General features: G+C 42.0%; 1 protein-coding gene across 1 annotated transcript in view; it reads right to left on the reverse strand.

Annotated features, from left to right (window-relative positions):
• Positions 1-21,212, reverse strand: part of CNTNAP4 (contactin associated protein family member 4) — an 820,352-nt gene that overhangs the window by 15,719 nt on the left and 783,421 nt on the right. The window contains exons 22-23 of the mRNA XM_069762123.1: positions 18,718-18,939; positions 16,451-16,519 (exon numbers count right to left, since the gene is read on the reverse strand). Coding sequence (XP_069618224.1) covers positions 16,451-16,519; positions 18,718-18,939 — 291 coding nt within the window. The remainder of the gene's footprint in view (positions 1-16,450; positions 16,520-18,717; positions 18,940-21,212) is intronic.

The raw sequence follows: 21,212 nt of genomic DNA on the forward strand, positions 1-21,212 counted from the left end.
CGTTAGGTGCTGCTCTATTTAACTCCACCTACTGCTTTGATCCTGGCCTCCAGTCAATGTTCTAGTATTGGACCTGTTTCCTACTGGATCGTTCCTGTGGCCTGCTGCTCTGCATAGCTAAGTTCCGCTTTGCTATTTTGTTTGCTGTTTTTTCTGTCCAGCTTGTCTATTTGTTTTTTCTTGCTTACTGGAAGCTCTGGGACGCAGAGGGTGTACCTCCGTGCCCTTAGTTCGGTACGGAGGGTCTTTTTGCCCCCTTTGCGTGGTTTTTTGTAGGGTTTTGTGTTGACCGCAAAGTTACCTTTCCTATCCTCGCTCTGTTCAGAAAGTCGGGCCTCACTTTCCTAAATCTATTTCATCTCTACGTTTGTCTTTTCATCTTAACTCACAGTCATTATATGTGGGGGCTGCCTTTTCCTTTGGGGTATTTCTCTGAGGCAAGGTAGGCTTATTTTCTATCTTCAGGCTAGCTAGTTTCTCAGGCTGTGCCGAGTTGCATAGGGAGCGTTAGGCGCAATCCACGGCTGCCTCTAGTGTGGTTGGAGAGGATTAGGGATTGCGGTCAGCAGAGTTCCCACGTCTCAGAGCTCGTTCTATTTTTTGGGTTATTGTCAGGTCACTGTATGTGCTCTGACCTCTATGTCCATTGTGGTACTGAATTACCTTATCATAACAGTACTGGAGGCCCAAAGTACTAATGATTCTCAATAGAGGGAAAAAAGAAGTTCTGAGACGATTTTTTTTTTCTCTGCACTGTGTTTTGCCTTTTTTTTCCCCTAGACATTTGGGTGGTTCAGGACACAGGTGTAGCGATGGACATTAAAGGTCTGTCTTCATGTGTGGATCAGCTCACGGCAAGAGTACAAAATATTCAAGACTTTGTGGTTCAGAATTCTATGTTAGAACCGAGAATTCCTATTCCTGATTTGTTTTTTGGAGATAGAACGAAATTTCTGAGTTTCAAAAATAATTGTAAACTATTTCTGGCTTTGAAACCTCGCTCCTCTGGTGACCCAGTTCAACAAGTTAGGATCATTATTTCTTTTTTACTTGGCGACCCTCAGGACTGGGCATTTTCTCTTGCGTCAGGAGATCCTGCATTAAGTAATATCGATGCTTGTTTCCTGGCGCTCGGATTGCTGTACGATGAACCTAATTCAGTGGATCAGGCAGAGAAAAATTTGCTGGCTCTGTGTCAGGGTCAGGATGAGATAGAGGTATATTGTCAGAAATTTAGAAAGTGGTCCGTACTCACTCAATGGAATGAAGGTGCGCTCGCAGCTATTTTCAGAAAGGGTCTCTCTGAAGCCCTTAAGGATGTCATGGTGGGATTTCCTATGCCTGCTGGTCTGAATGAGTCTGTCTTTGGCCATTCAGATCGGTCGACGCTTGCGTGAGCGTAAATCTGTGCACCATTTGGCGGTATTACCTGAGCTTAAACCTGAGCCTATGCAGTGCGATAGGACTTAGACCAGAGTTGAACGGCAAGAACACAGACGTCTGAATGGGCTGTGTTTCTACTGTGGTGATTCTACTCATGCTATCTCTGATTGTCCTAAGCGCACTAAGCGGTTCGCTAGGTCTGCCACCATTGGTACGGTACAGTCAAAATTTCTTTTGTCCGTTACCTTGATCTGCTCTTTGTCATCGTATTCTGTCATGGCATTTGTGGATTCAGGCGCTGCCCTGAATTTGATGGACTTGGAGTATGCTAGGCATTGTGGGTTTTTCTTGGAGCCCTTGCAGTGTCCTATTCCATTTAGAGGAATTGATGCTACGCCTTTGGCCAAGAATAAGCCTCAGTACTGGACCCAGCTGACCATGTGCATGGCTCCTGCACATCAGGAGGTTATTCGCTTTCTGGTGTTGCATTATCTGCATGATGTGGTCGTGTTGGGGTTGCCATGGCTACAAGTCCATAATCCAGTATTAGATTGGAAATCCATGTCTGTGTCCAGCTGGGGTTGTCAGGGGGTACATGGTGATGTCCCATTTCTGACTATTTCGTCATCCACCCCTTCTGAGGTTCCAGAGTTCTTGTCTGATTACCGGGATGTATTTGATGAGCCCAAGTCCGATACCCTACCTCCGCATAGGGATTGTGATTGTGCTATCGATTTGATTCCTGGTAGTAAATTCCCAAAAGGTCGACTGTTTAATTTATCTGTGCCTGAGCACGCCGCTATGCGGAGTTATGTGAAGGAGTCCTTGGAGAAGGGGCATATTTGCCCATCATCGTCGCCATTAGGAGCAGGGTTCTTTTTTGTAGCCAAGAAGGATGGTTCGCTGAGACCTTGTATAGATTACCGCCTTCTAAATAAGATCACGGTTAAATTTCAGTACCCCTTGCCGATGTTATCTGATTTGTTTGCTCGGATTAAGGGGGCCAGTTGGTTCACCAAGATAGATCTTCGTGGTGCGTATAATCTTGTGCGTATTAAGCGAGGCGATGAATGGAAAACTGCATTTAATACGCCCGAGGGCCATTTGGAGTATCTAGTAATGCCATTCGGACTTGCCAATGCTCCATCAGTGTTTCAGTCCTTTATGCATGATATCTTCCGAGAGTACCTGGATAAATTCCTGATTGTGTACTTGGATGACATTTTGATCTTCTCGGATGATTGGGAGTCTCATGTGAAGCAGGTCAGAATGGTGTTTCAGGTCCTGCGTGCTAATTCTTTGTTTGTGAAGGGATCAAAGTGTCTCTTTGGTGTTCAGAAGGTTTCATTTTTGGGGTTCATCTTTTCCCCTTCTACTATCGAGATGGACCCTGTTAAGGTCCAAGCCATCCATAATTGGACTCAGCCGACATCTCTGAAAAGTCTGCAAAAGTTCCTGGGCTTTGCTAATTTTTATCGTCGCTTCATCTGCAATTTTTCTAGTATTGCTAAACCATTGACCGATTTGACCAAGAAGGGTGCTGATGTGGTCAATTGGTCTTCTGCTGCTGTGGAAGCTTTTCAAGAGTTGAAGCGTCATTTTTCTTCTGCCCCTGTGTTGTGTCAACCAGATGTTTCACTTCTATTCCAGGTCGAGGTTGATGCTTCTGAGATTGGAGCAGGGGCTGTTTTGTCGCAGAGAAGTTCTGATTGCTCGGTGATGAAACCATGCGCCTTCTTTTCCAGGAAGTTTTCGCCTGCTGAGCGAAATTATGATGTGGGCAATCGAGAGTTGCTGGCCATGAAGTGGGCATTCGAGGAGTGGCGTCATTGGCTTGAAGGAGCTAAGCATCGCGTGGTGGTCTTGACTGATCATAAGAACTTGACTTATCTCGAGTCTGCCAAGCGGTTGAATCCTAGACAGGCTCGTTGGTCGCTGTTTTTTGCCCATTTTGACTTTGTGATTTCGTACCTTCCGGGCTCTAAAAATGTGAAGGTGGATGCTCTGTCTAGGAGTTTTGTGCCCGACTCTCCGGGTTTGTCTGAGCCGGCGGGTATCCTCAAAGAGGGAGTAATTGTGTCTGCCATCTCCCCTGATTTGCGGCGGGTGCTGCAAAAATTTCAGGCTAATAAACCTGATCGTTGCCCAGCGGAGAAACTGTTTGTCCCTGATAGGTGGACGAATAAAGTTATCTCTGAGGTTCATTGTTCGGTGTTGGCTGGTCATCCTGGAATCTTTGGTACCAGAGAGTTAGTGGCTAGATCCTTTTGGTGGCCATCTCTATCGCGGGATGTGCGTTCTTTTGTGCAGTCCTGTGGGATTTGTGCTCGGGCTAAGCCCTGCTGTTCTCGTGCCAGTGGGTTGCTTTTGCCCTTGCCGGTCCCGAAGAGGCCTTGGACACATATCTCTATGGATTTTATTTCAGATCTTCCCGTCTCTCAAAAGATGTCAGTCATTTGGGTGGTCTGTGATCGCTTCTCTAAGATGGTCCATTTGGTACCCTTGTCTAAATTACCTTCCTCCTCTGATTTGGTGCCATTGTTCTTCCAGCATGTGGTTCGTTTACATGGCATTCCAGAGAATATCGTTTCTGACAGAGGTTCCCAGTTTGTTTCGAGGTTTTGGCGAGCCTTTTGTGCTAGGATGGGCATTGACTTGTCTTTTTCCTCGGCTTTCCATCCTCAGACTAATGGCCAGACCGAACGAACCAATCAGACCTTGGAAACATATCTGAGATGCTTTGTTTCTGCTGATCAGGATGACTGGGTGTCCTTTTTGCCTTTGGCTGAGTTCGCCCTTAATAATCGGGCCAGCTCGGCTACCTTGGTTTTGCCGTTTTTCTGCAACTCTGGGTTCCATCCTCGTTTCTCTTCAGGGCAGGTTGAGTCTTCAGACTGTCCTGGTGTGGATACTGTGGTGGACAGGTTGCAGCAGATTTGGACTCATGTAGTGGACAATTTGACCTTGTCCCAGGAGAAGGCTCAACGTTTCGCTAATCGCAGACGCTGTGTGGGTCCCCGACTTCGTGTTGGGGATTTGGTTTGGTTATCCTCTCGTCATATTCCTATGAAGGTTTCCTCTCCTAAGTTTAAACCTCATTTCATTGGTCCGTATAGGATTTCTGAGGTTCTTAATCCTGTGTCTTTTCGTCTGACCCTTCCAGATTCTTTTTCCATACATAACGTATTCCATAGGTCATTGTTGCGGAGATACGTGGCACCTATGGTTCCATCTGTTGATCCTCCTGCCCCGGTTTTGGTGGAGGGGGAGTTGGAGTATATTGTGGAGAAGATTTTGGATTCTTGTGTTTCAAGACGGAAACTCCAGTATCTGGTTAAGTGGAAGGGTTATGCTCAGGAAGATAATTCCTGGGTCTTTGCCTCTGATGTCCATGCTCCCGATCTTGTTCGTGCCTTTCATATGGCTCATCCTGGTCGTCCTGGGGGCTCTGGTGAGGGTTCGGTGACCCCTCCTCAAGGGGGGGGTACTGTTGTGAATTCTGTGGCAGAGCTCCCTCCTGTGGTTACGAGTGGTACTTCGGCTGATTCTCTCTGTGAGCTTCCGTTGGTGGAGGAGAGTGGTACTGCGGCTTCTGAGTTTCCTTCCTCAGGTGATGTGGTGAAGTCGTTAGGTGCTGCTCTATTTAACTCCACCTAGTGCTTTGATCCTGGCCTCCAGTCAATGTTCTAGTATTGGACCTGTTTCCTCCTGGATCGTTCCTGTTGCCTGCTGCTCTGCATAGCTAAGTTCCGCTTTGCTATTTTGTTTGCTGTTTTTTCTGTCCAGCTTGTCTATTTGTTTTTTCTTGCTTGCTGGAAGCTCTGGGACGCAGAGGGTGTACCTCGGTGCCGTTAGTTCGGTACGGAGGGTCTTTTTGCCCCCTTTGCGTGGTTTTTTGTAGGGTTTTTTGTTGACCGCAAAGTTACCTTTCCTATCCTCGCTCTGTTCAGAAAGTCGGGCCTCACTTTGCTAAATCTATTTCATCTCTACGTTTGTTTTTTCATCTTAACTCACAGTCATTATATGTGGGGGCTGCCTTTTCCTTTGGGGTATTTCTCTGAGGCAAGGTAGGCTTATTTTCTATCTTCAGGCTAGCTAGTTTCTCAGGCTGTGCCGAGTTGCATAGGGAGCGTTAGGCGCAATCCACGGCTGCCTCTAGTGTGGTTGGAGAGGATTAGGGATTGCGGTCAGCAGAGTTCCCACATCTCAGAGCTCGTTCTATGTTTTTGGGTTATTGTCAGGTCACTGTATGTGCTCTGACCTCTATGTCCATTGTGGTACTGAATTACCTTATCATAACAGCAGTGTACAGAGCACAAGCATGCAGGGCACGGAGCACGAGGAAGCAAGTACCAGCCTGTGACACTAGCGGAAGGCTATATGACAACCAGGCACCTCCTGGAGGAGGCAGCCTGAAATATCGTACGCCTTACCCAGATTGGATGTAGGGGATTTCTGGGTCTGGGCATCCAAGTGCAAAAGGAACTGCAGAGGTGCACATGCGCCCTCTAAGAATCCGAGCACGGATGCGCAGATACTGTGATCTTCCTGCAGAGCGAGAGATGGAAGTTGAGGAGGATCACAGCGGGGCCAAGTGAGGACAGTGTCCTGGGACTCAGAAGCAGAGCCACAGGGCCGAGTAAGGACAGCAGGCCGGGACCCAGAAGCAGAGTCAGATGCTCCATCACTAACCGGGAGAGCGGGCACACCAACGGTAATACTCTGAATGACTTAAGAAAAAAGAATTAAGACTGTTTGCCTAGTCAAAGTACTAACGGTAATCTGATTGAGATGCTGTGGCATGACCTTAAAAAGGCGGTTCATTTTTAGAAACCCACCAATGTGGCTAAATTACAGCAACTCTGCAAAGGTGAGTGGGTCAAAATTCCTCCAGAGCATTGTAAAAGATACATTGCCAGTTATTGCAAATTTTTGATTGCAGTTGTTGCTTCTTAGAGTATGCCAACCAATTATTAAGATTAGGGGCAATCACCTTTTCATACAGGCCCTTGACGGTTTGGATTTCTTTTTCCCTTAATAATAAAGACCTACATTTAAAAACTCCATTTTGCATTTACTTGTGTTTCCTTTGTCTAATATTTAAATTTGTTTGGTGATTTGAAACATTTAAGTGTGACAAATAGTGTTGAGCGATACCTTCCGAAATCGGGAAATATCGGATCGGATTAGATCGGACCGATACCCAAAAAATATCGGATATCGCCGATTCCGATACCGGAAACCAATGCAAGTCAATGGGACACAAATATTGGAATGAAAATAAACCCTTTCTTTCCTTGCACATCCAGTTCGGGAGGGGGGAAGAGTGTGGGCAGTGCGTGGGCGGAGACTGTGCGCGTCTGTGCGTGCATGCGGGGTCTGTACAGGCCTCTCGGGGGTTTGTGCGGACCTGCCGGGGGTCTTTGTGTCTGTGTACAGGCATCGTCCGATGGGACTGCAAGTCCCATTGGGCTATGCCTGCTACAATGACAGTGATTGACACATTAGCCAATGATGGGACAGTAGTAGTCCCATCATCCGGCTAATGTGTTGAATGTAAAAAGAAAAACACAAACATACATACTACATACAACATACTACATACCACATACATACAATATACATACTACATACATACTACATACTACATACATACTAAATACATACAACATACTACATACTACATACATACTACATTCATACAACATACTACATACATACAACATACATACAACATACCACATACATATATACATACAACATACATACAACATACTACATACATACAACGCACATACAACATACCACATACTTACAGCATACATACAACATACTACATACATACAACATACCACATACATCATACATACAACATACATACAACATACTACATACATACAACATACATACAACATACCACATACATACAACATACATACAACATAATACATACATACAACATAATACAACTTACCACACACCTACAACATACATACAACATACTACATACATACAACATACATACTACATACAACATACTACATACAAACTACAAACATACATCTAATATATAAAGCTGAATGTGTGTGTGTGTGTGTATGTGTGTATGTCCGGGATTGGCATCTGCACCGTCGCAGCTACAGCCACAAAATTTTGCACAGTCACACGTCTGGACCCCGAGAGCGTCATAGGCTATGTTGTGAGGCGAAATTTTAACCCCACGCGTTCCAATTCACCAAACAATTTTGTCCCTATCTACATAATGGGGAAAAGTGAAAGGAAAAGTGTTGGAGGCGTCGCAGCTACAGTCACAAAATTTTGCACAGTCACATGTCTGGACCCCGATAGCATCATAGCCTATGTTGTGAGGTGAAATTTTAACCCCGTGCTTACAAATTCACGAAACAATTTTGGCCCTATCTACATAATGGGGAAAAGTGAAAGGAAAAGTGTTGGAGGCAAATTGACAGCTGCCAGATGTGAACAAGGGGGACTTAAAGAGTGAGAGCGATGGCGCCAAAGAGTATATACCGGACACCACACACGGGGATATGAACACACACAAAATGCTCCACACACTACCACGTGCATGAACACATATTACCCTCAGCACACATTTCACCACACATACACCAACCTCGCCACATAAAAGTCAAAACACAAAAGTCGGCGCTCATAACTCGCCACGCGCAGAACTCGCCACATGCAAAAACTAGGCTCACGCAAAACTCGCCACAAGTGCAAAACTCACCTCATGGAAAACTCGCCACACGCAAAACTTGCACACGTGGAAAAATTGCCACATGCACAAAAGTTGCAACACATGCAAAAGTTGCCTCACACAAAACTTGCACATACTCAAAAGGCGCCACGCGCAAAACTCGCCATGCGCAAAACTTGCTGCACACAACTTGCTACACTAACCTGTCACATGCAACTCGACACACAAAAAGTTGCTACACGCATGTTGCCACATGCAACTCAACACACATAACTTGACAAACGAAACTCACCCTAAAACACACACAAGTCTGGTATCCTTCAAAAATAAAAATCTGATTAATAAGCAGACAAACTATAAGAGCAACAAATGTACCATATAGGAAATACGGCAGCTGTCAGTCATATGACCTATCTATTATGTGTATGTGTGAGCTAATATATACTGCCAGGGGGAGGGCTTCCTGTTGGCTGGGGATTTATCAGGCTGCCAATTTAGCTTACAAATACTGAGGTAAAAATACTGAGCAAATAACGTGTGAACGAGGTCTAATACAGGAGGAGATGACACACAGATATATACTATATACAGGAGAGATGACACACAGGTATATACTATATAGAGGAGATGACATACAGGTACATATATATACAGGAGGAGATGACATACAGGTATATACTATATACAAGAGGAGATGACACACAGGTATATACTATATACAGGAGCAGATGACCTACAGGTATATACTGTATACAGGAGGAGATGACATACAGGTATATGCTATATATAGAAGATGACATACAGGTATATACTATATACAGGAGGAGATGACACACAGATATATACTATATACAGGGGAGATGACACACAGGTATATACTATATACAGGAGGAGATGACATACAGGTATATACTATATATAGAAGGAGATGACATACAGGTATATACTATATATAAGAGGAGATGACATACAGGTATATACTATATACAGGGGAGATGACATACAGGTATATACTATATACAGGAGATGACATACAGGTGTATAATATATATAAGGGAGATGACAAACATGTATATACTGAGGTGAAAATGAGAGGTGTGAGGTGAAAATGAAAAGGTGTGAGTACAAAATGAGAGGAGTGAGGGAAAATAGTGGAGTGATCAGAAAATGACAGATGTGAGGTCGAAATGACAAGTGTTAGGGGGGAATGAGAGAGAAAATGAGAGATGTGAGGGAGAAAATGAAAGATGCGATTGGGAAAATGAGAGGCGTGATGGGAAAATAATAGACGTGAGGTGCTATAACTAACCACAGATATTTACTATGCCCAGGCAACGCCGGGCTCTTCAGCTAGTACTACATACATACATACAACATACATACTACATAAATACAACATACATACAATATACCACATAGATACAACATATATACTACATACATACTACATACATACAACATAAATACATATTACATACATACTACATGCATACTACATGCATAATACATACATACTACATACAATACATTCATACATTACATGCAATACATAAATATAGACATAGAACTGTCCTCCCATCTATCTTCCTGCTCCCTTTTTGACCGCTTACAATCAGGCTTCCGGTCACACCACTCCACTGAAACTGCCCTAACTAAGGTGACCAATGACCTATTAACCGCCAAGAGCAAGCGGTGGTATTTAACTCTGTTTCTTCCTGCGTTTACTACCTTTGAGAGTGGAATATTACCCATGAAAGGGTGGATCCGGTCGTCCAGAGAGAATTCAAGGACTGTACTGTCTCCCAAAGAATATACTCATATCCTCTACCTCTCCCCCCCTTTTTTACATTATTTTTATACTTATTTTTATTTTTTTATTTTTATTTTTTATTTACACGTGATCAAAATGCAATCTAATAAGGGAAGTCGGCGTAAAAGTTTTTGCGAGGCCCAGTAATTGTTTGAAGTTATATCTACGCATTACTAAGGGTATTCGTGACTTATAGCAACTTGAAGGGGTTGGGCTCGTTGGGGGTTTTTACATGTTGCCCAATTTTGGTGAAATCTGTTTTTTCCCACATAATATGGGTTTGCTAAGTTGTTTGGGCTTTTAGCCCACATGAATATATATGTATGTTTTGTGTTGTCCTGTTTCGTCTCCTTTTCCTCCCGCTCTCTTGCATTTACTCATTGCAGGATCGTAGATGTCTGTTCCAGATGCTTTGTCTCATTACATGGACTCCGCGTGGATCGGTGCCCAGAGATGCATGAGATTGGGGGAAAACTTAGGGGTAAGCTTATATCTGCAACACTAACCCAATCCTTTTATGTGTAGGGTCCTATCCCACAATGTGAGGGAGTTTAATTCCCCCATCAAGCGTAAAAAAGCCTTCCTGGACTATAAAAAACAAAACCCTGAATATCCTTTGTCTTCAGGAAATGCACTTCTCCACCTCATCATGTCCAAGGTATTTCGATCCAAACTATTCCCGTGTATTTACATCGTCAGGCCCAAACAAGACAAAAGGAGTGCAGTACTCCTCAAGAATAGTTTTTCAACACAGATTACCAGTTCTTTCTCAGACGATGAGGGAAGGTATTTAATCCTACTAGGCACATTACAAGGGCAAAAACTCTGTATAGTAAATAAAAGTTATTTCCCGGCCTCTTCTCAATTTTTGGTTTTCAAATCTATTCTAAATGAGCTAGATGCCTACTCATTTCAACATCTGATTTGGTGCGGGGATCTCAATTTCACGATAAATCCAATACTAGACAGTAATGCCATAAGATGCACTGACATTACTAAAAATGAGAGGAAAAAAGTTTTCTGATTAATGAAGGAACACCACTTGGCAGACATGTGGAGAGAGATGAATGGTAATAATAGAGTTTATACGTACTACTCTCCTGCGCACAAACCATATTCCAGGATAGATCTCCAGCTGACAAAAACCACCTCACTTGCCACAGTCCTATACTCACGTCACATACATTCTGCATGGTCTGACCATGACGCAGTACTTTCAGTCTTCAAATTCAACATGTCCACCTCCAGCTTGTACAGATGGAGACTTAACGAATCACTACTTACTAACCCTGTGATTACCAATACAATCAAGGATGAATTAATTGATTATTTTAAATTAACATTACAGAAGACATATCCCCCGGAATTGTCTGGATGGCACATAAGAAATACATAACTGGCTCGCTAATTAAGCTGGCAGCCCAAAAGAAAAAAGCAAGAACTGAACTTCAGACCAGATTAGAAAACAAATTAGCAAAATTGGAGCAGGCTAACCAGATGTCCACCTCCCTCTACCTCTCCAAACAAATTCAGGAAACTAAAATTCAATTAGACGAAGTTCTCACCACAAGAACCGAGAAGTCATTGACTTGGACACAAGCCACATTTTACAAATTTGCTAATAAACCAAGTAGACTGCTAGCTCATAAGTTACGCTCTAGGGAAATGATGAACACAATTTTCTCGATAAAAGATAGCTCGGGAAGGATATCGTCTCATCCACATAACATATATAGAACATTCCATGAATATTACCAAAATGTATATGCCCAGCCCAAGTCTCTATCACCCCATCCAATACAAAAAATTTTACAAGACCTACACCTGCCTAAAATCTCAGAATCATTAGCTAAGCAACTCCATTCAGAAATATCCATTGAGGAAATTCAATCAGTTATGAAAACACTGAAAAAGGGGAAGGCCCCTGGCCCTGATGGGCTTATGGCCATTTACTACCAAAAATTTACTAAAATCCTCTCACCCCATATCAAAAAATTTGGAGATGACCTTCTTCATGGTTCAAAGATGCCCCCAGAGTTTCTAGTCTCCCATGTTACAGTCCTGCCCAAGCCTAATAAAGACCACTTATTGACCAAGAACTTCAGGCCTATTTCCTTACTAAACGTGGATTAAAAATATTCACTGCAATCATTACAAGTAGAATAAATCGCATACTGCCCTCTCTTATTCACAGGGATCAGGTGGGGTTTATACCGTCTAGGCAGGCCCCGGACAATATTAGATGTAATCTTAACCTTATCCATACTGCAAACTTTTGCAAGAAACAACTTTTAATACTAGCCTTGGACATTGAAAAGGCGTTCGACTCGCTCTCCTGGAACTAACTCTTTCATGTCCTATTTAAGTTCGGCTTTACTCAAGAGTTTGTAGAATGTATTAAATTACTTTATGATTACCCCACAACATATTTAAAACTCCCAACATTGAGTCCTTCACCCATATCTATCCAACGTGGTACCAGACATGGATGCCCACTCTCCCGGGCACAATGCGCTTTAGCCATGGAGCCTCTGGCAGAAGCCATTAGAACAAATCAGAATATTACTGGATTATTCAACCTAGGCGACCAATACAAGGTAAGCCTGTTCGCAGACGATCTCCTTTTAACTATTACCAATCCCCATACAACGATTCCCAATCTCCTTTCACTGCTCCATACATTTGAGGACATCTCGGAACTTAAAATCAATATAGATAAATCGGAGGCACTTTTTATAAATACTAGTAATGCTGTACAAGATACTATCACTTCCCAATTTAAATTCGCAAAGAGGGATAATTATATAACCTACTTGGGAATTAATATTACAACAAATAGATCAACCCTTTTTAAATGGAACTATACACTATATATATCCAGAATCTTCAAATAATGATTTATCCAGATGGGCATCACTGAATCTATCTTGGCTAGGATGGATACATACAATAAAAATGTTGACCCTCCCACGGTTCCTATACGTTTTTAGATCCCTCCCAATAATGATTTCAGCCAAAACGTTCTCTAACCTTCACGCTACAATTTCTAAATTTGTATGGCAAAACAAAAGGGCTAGAATTCATCAAAAATTAATGTTCTTCCATAGGAGACATGGAGTTTCGCTCTCAAATCTATCTCTATATTACAAAGCTGCACAAATAGCACAACTAACAAATATTTGCTTCCAAAATAACAAACCAAGGTGGGTTCACTTGGAGTCACATCTCATTAAGCCACTATCACTACCTGGCCTAATGTGGTCTACGGGAAAAATCCCTAAAGAACTCATTCTAACAGCACCTTATACAGCTCACTCCTTCAATTTATGGAGAAGAGTTAGATTCAAACATTTATTGCAATCAGACCCCTCACCTTTGACCTCTATATTGGGTAACCCGATATTCATTCCAGGTCTCAATTCACATTTGTTTGCGTGGTGGATATTAAGGGGGATTACTACAATAAAACACTTATGTAATCCATTCAATGTTCTGATGGATAGAGCTGAATTTATAAGGAAGTTTGAACCCCCGATTGGAGAAACAATGTGCATCAATCAAGTTCTACACTTTGCTGGTGGTCTAACCCATAGTAGACATCCCGTTCCTGTTTCCAGTTTTGAACAAAAGTGCCTTTCTGATCCAATGGGTAAAGGGACGATATCACTGCTCTATTCAATTATAAACCCACCCCATGATCGGGAAAAATTGAGATTCATGAAACAGTGGGAGGAGGAGTTGGGTGTTAAGCTACCGGTGGAGACCTGGGGGAGGTGCTGCGACACGTTGTCCAAGGGCAGTCATCAGTCCTCATTGGTGGAGACCTCAGTTAAAGTCCTTCACAGGACCTAATTGGTACAAACTAAACGTCATAGCATATTCCCGAATGTCTCAAACTTATGCTTTCGGGGCTGTAGATTACCCGGGGATATGAAACACATATGGTGGACATGCCCAGTGGTATCTAACTTATGGCAAAAGGGAAATCTTCTAGTAGACCAATTGGCTAGAAGAAAAACCATTTTGGATGCCTCTATTTTTCTCCTTGGGGCAAGACACCCGACTCTTCCTAAAAATCTATTTAAGTTGGTTACTTTCCTCTTCATGGCTACTAAAATACCAATTGCTTCGAAGTAGAGGTCTCCACATTGTCACTACAATTGGTTAAGGAAAGGATGAATAAAATCATGCTTTATGAATGCATTGAGACTACCAGAAATGATATGTGGGATCAGTTATTATTATTATTATTATTATTATTATTTATTTATATAGCACCATTGATTCCATGGTGCTGTACATGAGGAGGGGTTACATACAAGTTACAGATATCACATACAGTAAACAAACTAACAATGACGGACTGATGCAGAGGGGCAAGGACCCTGCCCTTGCGGGCTTACATTCTACAGGATTATGGGGTTCTTTAAGATATGGAGCCCATAGATGGACCTGCAGCCTAATCTACTTTTGAGGACAATGATCGATAAAAATTAAGATGTAAATGCAGTTCCCCTCTCCCCTACTGTTTCTTCCCTATGTTGTCTTTGTATTGTCTTCCCCTATGTTCATAATAAGTTTGTGTTCTTACATTTCTCAGTTAAAGACTCCCCTGTGAGGGAGCACATTTAAATTTCGTACTATATTTGCTGAAGTTGAAATTCCAATAAAAAATTTTGAAACTAAACTACCGTATATACAGTATAAGCCGACCCAAGTATAAGCCGACCCCCCTAATTTTGCCACAAAAAACTGGGAAAACTTATTGACTCGAGTATAAGCCTAGGGTAGGAAATGCAGCAGCTACCGGTGAATTTCAAAAATAAAAATAGATACCAATGAAAGTAAAATTAATTGAGACATCAGTTGTGCCACATATAATGCTCCATAAAGCTGTGCCACATATAATGCTCCATACAGTTCATTATGGCCCCAAAAGATGCTCCATATAAAACGGTGCCACATATAATGCTCCACACCGTTCATTATTGCCCCATAGATGCTCTATATAAAGCTGTGCCCCATATACAATGCTCTGTACTGTTCAGTATTGCCCCATAAGATGCTCCATATAAAGCTGTGTAATATATAATGCTCTGTACCATTCATTATTGCCCCATAACATGCTCCATATAAAGCTGTGCCCCATATACAATGCTCTGTACCGTTCATTATTGCCCCATAAGATGCTCCATATAAAGCTGTGCCCCATATATAATGCTGCAAAAAAATGACATACTCACCTCTCTTGCTGCCCGCAGCTCCTCAGCGTCCCGTCTCTCCACACTGACTGTTCAGGCAGAGGGCGGCGCGCACACTAGTACGTCATCGCGCCCTCTGACCTGAACAGTCAGAGCAAGAGGACGGGAAGACTGAGCCGCACCCGGCGTGTGGAACGCGGACAGGTAAATATGACATACTTACCTGCTCCTGGCGTCCCCAGATCCTTATACCGGACAGATGGTCTCTGGGCACTGCAGCCTCTTCCACTGTAAGCGGTCACCGTTACTGCTCATTACAGGAATGAATATGTGGCTCCAGCCCTATGGGAGTGGAGTCCATATTCATAACTTTAATGAGCGGTACCACGTAACCGCTGAACAGGGGAAGAGCTGCGGCACCCGAAGACCATGGGACAGGCAGGGACAGCGCCAGGAGCGCTGGAAGCAGGTAAGTATGCGACAGACCTCTCCCCCCCTAACCCGCCCCATAGATGCTCCATATAAAGCTGTGCCACATATAATGCTCTATACCATTCATTATTGCCCCATAGATACTCCATTTAAAGCTGTGCCATATATAATGCTCTATACCGTTCATTATTGCCCCCTAGATGCTCCATTTAAAGCTGTGCCATATATAATGCTCCATACTGTTCATTATTGCCCCATAGATGCTCCATATAAAGCTGTGCCACATATAATGCTCTGTACCATTCATTTTTGCCCCATAAGATTCTCCATATAAAGCTGTGCCCCATATACAATGCTCTGTACTGTTCATTATTGCCCCATAAGATGCTCCATATAAAGCTGTGTAATATATAATGCTCTGTACCATTCATTATTGCCCCATAAGATGCTCCATATAAACCTGTGCCCCATATATAATGCTCTGTACCATTCATTATTGCCCCATAAGATGCTCCATATAAAGCTGTGCCCCATATACAATGCTCTGTACCGTTCATTATTGCCCCATAAGATGCTCCATATAAAGCTGTGCCCCACATATAATGCTGCTGCAATAAAAAAAATGACATACTCACCTCTCTTGCTGCCCCCTGAACAGGGGAAGAGCTGCGGCACCCGAAGACCATGGGACAGGCAGGGACAGCCCCAGGAGCGCCGGAAGCAGGTAAGTATGCGACAGACCTCTCTCCCCCTCACCCGCCGACCCTGCCGCCGACCGTGACTCGAGTATAAGCCGAGAGGGGCACTTTCAGCCCAAAAATTTGGGCTGAAAATCTCGGCTTATACTCGAGTATATACGGTAATAGTTTGAAGCATTATATATTTTAAGCATCTATATTTTACCTCCAATAAGTGCAAAACCGCTTTTCAATGCATTTATTTGTTCTCCATTATCCAGTGTTCCAGAATGATCTGCATTAGGTGAATAGAATAAACAGATACATAGAATTATTTTATTATATATTCCTTATTAAATTATAATTTAAATAAAACTTGAACTTTGTTTGTACCAGGATAAAACATTAATAGACATAAAAATACTAGCACAAGCCCAGACACACTGTAGGGGAAGTGTGATACCAATTAGAGGGGTTCTAAAATAAGGCATTCAGCAGTTAAATAACATGACCAAATGAAGAATTCACACTTTTTAATTTAAAACTTGCTAAAATGTTACCGTTGAGTGTTGTTTTAATAATCAAAGAAGTGACAGAGACTTGTCTGCAATCATAAACATAAATAGCACGTAAGAAAAAGAGAGCACCTCTTAACAAAGTGAAGCAATTGAGAAGGTGCAGATGAAGTAAATACAAAGATGCAGCACTATTCAGGCACTAAAATATGTATAGTCATAGTATTTTTCAATTTTACTATTCAGGCACTAAGATATGTGAAAACACAATATTTTCATCTTTTAAGTTGCAATATTGCTGTAATAATTATAACTAAATATTTGAGGTTCCTTGCACACATGCACTCAACAACGCTAAGCTTTTTCTTAGATCTAAGACCATAAAATGAACTCTAGATAGACAAGAAACAACTATATTCCATACTAATTAAAAACAGTCAGCAAAGGATGGAAACAGTGCATGACCAAGATTGAAAAAGTTACAACCCTCAGATGTACAATGCAAAATAAAGACAAAAATATCTGGCTATTTTTTATAACTTAGTGCAGTGTTCCCCAACTACAGGCCTCAAGAGCCACCAACAGATTATGTTTTCAGGATTTACTTAGTGTTGCCCAGGTTATGGAATTTTCACTTGTGCAATACTACTGGAGATGTAGAACACTGCCTTAGTGCATACAAGGTGTTTAAAAAAATTGGCGTTTGTATGAATATGATAAACTCCCATAAAGCACAGATTTTATATCTGCAACCAATAGTTTTAAATGGAAACTGTCAATTGATTCATGCTGTGCAAACCATGGTCAAAATGAATCATAGCCTGGCTACACAATTGCAGTCAGTTATGTTTTTTTGTTAAATGCTCTGGTGTTTCAGAGAAAAAATAGTTTAAAGATTTGCCCATAGACTATATGCAGAGATGAGACTAGTCAAGTGCTGTCCCAGGCCATCTTGTCACCACTCCAGGTGTTGATGTAAACACAAAAGAGAGATCTGTCAATCATCTAGAGCGCTGAGATAAGATGACTTCAAAGGGTTACTCCAGGCTTGTCTTGTTTCTACTAGAGATGAGCTAACCCAATCTTTAAAAGTTCGGGGTTCATACCAGATACCCAGAAGTTTACTTTAGTATTCACAATTCCGGATGGAGAGAGAGAGTACTCTACTTCTTTTGGCAGCCCCCTACCACTTTCTAAGTTCATTTTACAACACCAAAGTACTGGTCCACCTTGTCTTCTATGGGTTTGGTTTCTGGCTATAGTTAGGGTTGAGCTCTGGTACACAAACCGAGTTTTGGAATAAAGTTCGGTCGAACCTGACGAACCGGAACATCCATGCGTCCACTCTTCCATCGCCTCTACCTATGGTCTTCGGATGGGTATTTCAAAGCATATTTTCTCGAAATGCCTGAGGATTTGCTTTTAAGAGAAAAACATATCTGGTAATGACGCAGCGAAACTCTAAAATACGCTGCACGAGGTTTAGGCAGCATGAATTTATTAACAGCTTCACTTTAAAAATCAATAAGCCAAAGTGAAAGTGTAAAAGAGAAACAATGTGGTAGATTTATGAACTGTCTAAAAGCAACCTTTCATTGTATCAATCACAACACAACCTCAATTTTTCATATCGCTCCTGACAAATGACTGCTGCTACAGTATAGGATTACTTTAGAGATTATGAAATCTCATAACTGGCAAAGTCCAAACCTACAAAGCTGGCAAATGAGGTGCATGGAATACAAAATATCAGATTACTGTGCATACTCAACAGACCAGTGTGGAAACTGGAAAATTTCATATTTTATTCAATTTATCCGTGGACAATCACATTACAAATATAAATGATACATTGTATGTTGTACAGTGTTTTAATTAGATATTTATTTAAGGTTGGAATTCTGGAAATTTGTTCATTGAGGGATAGAAGGAAAAAGTGTCTTTTAATTTAAAAATAAACAATTTTGAGTAAAATTACCTGCAAACGAGTGGGTTGTTTCACCGGATCCTGCGTCTTCTCCATTTATTGATCCACAACTAGATTCTACAATACGTCCCTTTATTCGTATTTGAGAAGTAAGATTGTTTTTGAAAGCGATCTTTAGTGGCACGATGTTATTGAAACGCAAAGCCGAAAGGCACCCAATAAATCCATTAGCACCTGCCTTCATAGTCTCTAAGTCGACATACGTGTCCTCAGCTACAAAAATAAACACATACTTTATGATAGCTTGCCTATATATTGTCAGATTCATTTCTGTCTTACATGAACAAAGCAGATCTTTTATAGATGACAATAAAATAACTGAAGACAAGTGATGAGCGAAAGTGCTCGGATAAGGCACTATGCTAGCATGCTTGTGTGCTATCTGAGTGTCTTTGGTGTGCTCGAAAAAGATTTTAGAGTCCCAGCATCTGCATGTCTCGTGGCTGTTTGACAGCTGCAATCCATGCAGGGATTGCTTAACAAACGGACAATACTTACATGTGTCATGGCAGTCCGGCAGCTGCGATACATGTAGCTGCGGGAACTCGAGCATATTTTTCATGCACACCCTACACCATTTCTCCCTACTTGCTTAATTTCTTAATGTGTTTTTTTAATGTACTTTCTCAAACATGATGTCACACGAGGCTAACATTGCACTCACTCCTTGCAGCATCCATTGCCCTTCCTGGAACAGAGTGTCACAATGGGCAGCACTGCAGGTACTAACTAGTTTTTTTGCATCCCTGCCTTCTCTGAAGACATCCTGAGTCCTGGGTGATGGACACTGTGGATGATGTGAGTGCAACACCACAACTCTGCTCTGTCTCCACCCCCACTGTAGCTTCTGTGAAAAAATATGTCATCAGTGGGAAGAGATAGAAGCAGTGAGTGCCACTAGCATTACCCAACAGCTATTAGAATCACCCTCATGGGGATCATCATCAGGGGGAGGTTCTGGTGTCATTCACTGCTTCTACCACTGGCCCCTAATGAAGACGTATTTGGTGCTAGAAGCTTGGGGGAAGCAGTGGTTTCATTCACTGCTTCTTTCTCCTCCCCCTAATGATGTATTCTTTCACATAAGCTATGTCAGCCACATATCTCTCACTACCCAAATTTTAGGATGTCTTTACACTGGGCGACAATGCAAGTAACTAGTAAGTATCTGCAATGTTTCCTCCTTTTATGTCCTGTTCCTGGAGGTGCATGGGATCATGTGGGGAGTGAGTGCAACTCTAGTCTCTTGTGATATCACATTTGAGACTCCTCTCAAATGACATGTCACAGGAAGTACAGGAAAAGAACACATTTAGAGATTATGTAGATAGTAAAAGGCTTTGGGGTATTGTTTAATAAAGGAAATTACAAAAGTGGTTAGGGTGTAAGGATGGATATTTAGAAAATACATTTTAAGTGCTGTACAATCCATTTAAAGATGTTTCCTTTTGCTCAGCAATACCACCACTTTCATAGTCCAAAAATTGGATCTAAACCCAGCATGGATTTTGTTTTAAATTTTTGGATAGAAAAAAGAGGCAATGAATTGTCATTGAAATGTAATGCTTAGGTGAACTTGTCTAATAGCAAAAACATATACATTTTTTAATTAGCATTGCTTAATTGAATCCAATAAATCCAAAAGCTCATTAATTATACCCAATCCTTATTATTTGTTTTGCATGAATACGAGGTTATATGTGAGTTAATATGCTTTCAGTAAATGCACTCAATACTTGGTCGGAGCTCCTTTTGTATCAATTACTGCATCAATGCTGCGTGGCATGGAGGCGATCAGCCTGTGGCACTGCTCAAGTGTTATCTCCAGGTACTGTTTTTCCTAAACCAGGTTCTGGTACTTTTGGCAGTGTGGACAGGTGCCAAGTCCTGCTCGATAATGAAATCTCCATATCCAAAAAGCTTGTTGGCAGAGGGAAGCATGAAGTGCTCTAACATTTACTAGTACATGGCTCTGCTGACTTTGGTCTTAATAAAACACTTAATAAAACACTGTGGACCTACACCAGCAGGTGACTTGGCTCCCCAAACCATCACTGATTGTGGAAACTTCACTGATCATTGAAACTTCAAATTAGACCTCAAGCAACTTGGATCGTGTGCCTCTCCACTCTTCCTCCAGACTCTGGGACCTTGATTTCCAAATGAAATTCAAAATTTACTTTTATGTTGTGAATTCTGCTCTTGGGCTCCCTCCGGTGGTTATGAGTGGTAGTGCTGCGGTAGTTGGATCGCAGCATTTATCAGGTGTATCTATTTTTTGCAATTTGGGCTGGGCTATATAGCCTTGCTTGATCCTTTAGTCTGTGCCAGTTGTCCATTGTTTTTGGAGGATTCACATCCCTTCTGGTCTCTCCTGTTTGCTGTGCTTTTCTTCAAATATAAGTCCTGGCTTTGTTTTTGCTGTCCACCTACTGTGGACCTTATAGTTCTGTGCATTTTCATGTTTTTGTCTTGTCCAGCTTAGT

The sequence above is a fragment of the Ranitomeya imitator genome, chromosome 1 (assembly GCF_032444005.1).
Source record: "Ranitomeya imitator isolate aRanImi1 chromosome 1, aRanImi1.pri, whole genome shotgun sequence".
Classification (NCBI taxonomy): domain Eukaryota; kingdom Metazoa; phylum Chordata; class Amphibia; order Anura; family Dendrobatidae; genus Ranitomeya; species Ranitomeya imitator.